A 3,115-nucleotide genomic window follows, 5' to 3' on the forward strand; every position below is an offset into this window, starting at 1 on the left:
AAGTCATTGATGTTAACAAACAAAAAAGACTCAACATTTATTTAAACTTCAAATTCAGTTCAGAAAGCACTATTTTTGTTTTAAGTCAATGAAATTGAATTTTATTTTACCAAACTAAGTATCAACCAAGCTATTCCTCCAATACTGCAAGGTCCTTGTACATAGGCATAAAAACATATCATCTTTACACAAGCTTAAAAACAAATTACTAACACCAATCTCAAATCAACGCAACATTAAAAGACTATATTAAAAGAAAAACAAATTGAGGGAGCAACGGGAAAAAAAAACCCTCAAGGACAAAAAAAAAAAAAAATTGCTTTCACTGTGCAAATCCGGTGAAATACTAGCCTTTTAGTTTTGTTTTTGTTTATTTTTTTTAATTAAATTTAATATGCTAAAGATAGTCAGTGATATCTATTATATTTTGAAAGGACAGGGGCACGATTTTTTTTTCCCTTAGCGGACAATGGCCCTGCATGCCTCACCTGGATTGACCATTTCTAAAATCTTGTAAGCCGAAATGACTTCACCATACAAATTATATAAATTTTTTTTCACAAGTATATAATATTGATGATGATATTAAAATCATTTTCATTTTTTAACGAAATGATCATGTAGATTTCGAAACCCAAATCTTCCTTTCACGCTTCTAGTATAATCATGCGGCTCTGCTCCCATTCTGAGTGTCCGCTCTGTCGCACACCAGTACAGCGGCTGGATTCTCCAGTCCCAATGATTCATTGCCAGCAGAGGAGGAAAACTCATAGGTGTGGCTTGTTTGATATACACATCTCATCTCCAGCTTTCCCCTCCACCTAGTTTCGTTTCTGAATCATAGGAAATAGCATGTAATTGCCAATGTTTCCTACCTCTTGAAGGATAAAAGGGAGTTCTTAGTTCTTCCATGGTTACAGAAGGTGCCACGACACCACAAAATCATTAGCTCTTCTACATTTAAGATTTCTTCCAAAGGTTTTCCATCAAAATTATCATTAACTAATCAATACCTGAATGCTTGTTGGTAGACATGAAAGTTAAGCACATTTTAAGGGACAAACCACAAAATGCAAATATATACATATATATAAGCATAAGACATGATAGTTAAAAAAAAATCTCATATCAGTTCTCTATAATGCAATTGACCAACACGTCATTCATATATCCCAACATTCTCTTTCTCTTCCTCTCCAACATCACATCTTTCTTAAATTATCTAATCGTGCTTGTAAATCATCGTCTATCCCACCCCCACCGTCTTCATGATTCCCAGTGGATTCGGCTTGGGCAACCTTGTTCTTTGCAGCTGGCACAGAGACAGCAGCTGAGGGTGCATTCACAAGCTGCATATCAAGAATATTAAAATTGTTACTTTTTGCCATCAACTTTGCTCCATGGATGGCACAGCATTATTGCACCATAAGATAATCATTTTCCTCTAATGGCCAAATTCCATCGATTACAGGGACGTATAAAAGAGCATCGATGAAATGGATATACCTCATTATTGATGCCAATTCCAATTTCATCAAGCACTTGATTCACAAGCTCTTCTGTTTCTTCCTCTTCTTCATCCCCTTCCAAAGCATCGTCAATAGCATCTCCCATCACCTCAGATGTCATTTCCATCTTCTCGTTCTGTCTCTCAAACTCTTGCATTATCTTCTGCAATGACGGCAAGTTCATTTGCCTATTCATTTGACCCATGGCCTTCGTGACACCTTTCATGGCCTCCCCCATTGCTTGAGTTGATTTCAATGTCTGATAAAAACACATTCACTTTTGAATGTCAAATAGTTCCTAAAGTGATATTAATTAACAAAAGTATGCGCATGCTTCTGTTTATCGGTTGTATATAGACCAATCTTGTGCATGGACAAAAATTATACCTCAAGGAATCGAGTGAGCATACCAAACAGCAGATAGAGCATAACTTGGGAATTTAAAACACGTAACACATTCATTCTTTTGCAAGTAAAGAAAAATCTTAAATTTCCAGTATACTCAAAAACGCAATCCATGAACCTGAATTCACTAACGAAGCACGAAAGAACACGCTTTTATTGGTATCTTATGAGTTATCACCGAAATATCAGTATCTTTTGAAAGAAGTAATACCGACAACAACAGCTTCAACCATAGACTAGAAATGCCCCAACTTGAATTGTAAAACATGATCCTATACCTAAATAGTATGTTCACAAGTTGGGATCTGCAACGATGAGCAACATGGATAGATAATAGAGAAAAACATTACCTGAATTCTCAAGGCTACACCCTGGAGTTGCGATTTAAGCTTATAGAATTTTTCAATCTGATGCCGCGTTCGAATCAGATCTTTTGCCATTACTCTCACAGCCCCCTTTCAAATAAGCAGACCACAAAACCCAATTAATAGATGGAATAAAAGAAAAAGAAAATCTTTTTCTCTGCCGACAAACCCACAATTTCTCAAGTAAAAGAACAATACCATTTGACCTTGTTTAGCATTTTTCTTGATCTCGACAATGAGCTTCTTCTCTTGAGTTTGCAGTCCTTGTCTTTCCCTCTCTATTTCTCTTATTGATTTATCCATCATCCTCTTGTTTTCCCTCAACAGTTCTTCACAGTTCATGATTAATTCATCAATTGATCATGAATTTCAACAAAGTAAATACTACTTGAGGGGAAAATTGGGAGTAAAGAAAGAAGAGGTACTTACCAGATGGGGTTTTTCTCTTGCCGAAAAGAAAACTCATGGTGTCTCTCTGTCTGTATCGTTCTAATGCGCCTCCTCGCCTGTGAAATATCGGATGCTCTCTTTCTCTGCTTCCTTCACCTTTTGCTTAGGATTGAAGATTGATGTTGTTCAGTTGTCCGTCCAGTTGTATGTATTGGTGAAAGGAAAAGTCAACTGATCAGGTCCTATTTTCCTGGGCCATCATAGCCTATATCATCCACTACGTTCATTTGGTCTGGGCCGCGCAGTCCAAGCAATGGTTACAGCCTACTACAAAGCAAAAAGACCACCATGTTTTGTCGTTAATGGATTAAGTGGAGACATCTCAAAACCTGAAACAGGCCTCCAACAGGCCCTGCATCTAGCCCAATTACAAAGCCTGCTAAGTTG

General features: G+C 37.0%; 1 protein-coding gene across 1 annotated transcript; it reads right to left on the minus strand.

The window, feature by feature from the left end:
* Positions 1 to 1,115: 1,115 nt before the first annotated feature.
* LOC118034907 (vacuolar protein sorting-associated protein 2 homolog 1) lies at positions 1,116 to 2,868 on the minus strand. Its single transcript, XM_035040347.2, has 5 exons — positions 2,708 to 2,868; positions 2,477 to 2,607; positions 2,264 to 2,368; positions 1,507 to 1,767; positions 1,116 to 1,349 (listed from the first exon to the last, which is right to left on the minus strand). The coding sequence occupies exons 1-5, from the start codon at positions 2,742 to 2,744 to the stop codon at positions 1,203 to 1,205; spliced, it is 681 nt and encodes a 226-aa protein (XP_034896238.1). The 5' UTR covers positions 2,745 to 2,868; the 3' UTR covers positions 1,116 to 1,202.
* Between the last annotated feature and the right edge of the window lie 247 nt (positions 2,869 to 3,115).

Source organism: Populus alba, chromosome 1 (genome assembly GCF_005239225.2).
Source record: "Populus alba chromosome 1, ASM523922v2, whole genome shotgun sequence".
NCBI lineage: Eukaryota > Viridiplantae > Streptophyta > Magnoliopsida > Malpighiales > Salicaceae > Populus > Populus alba.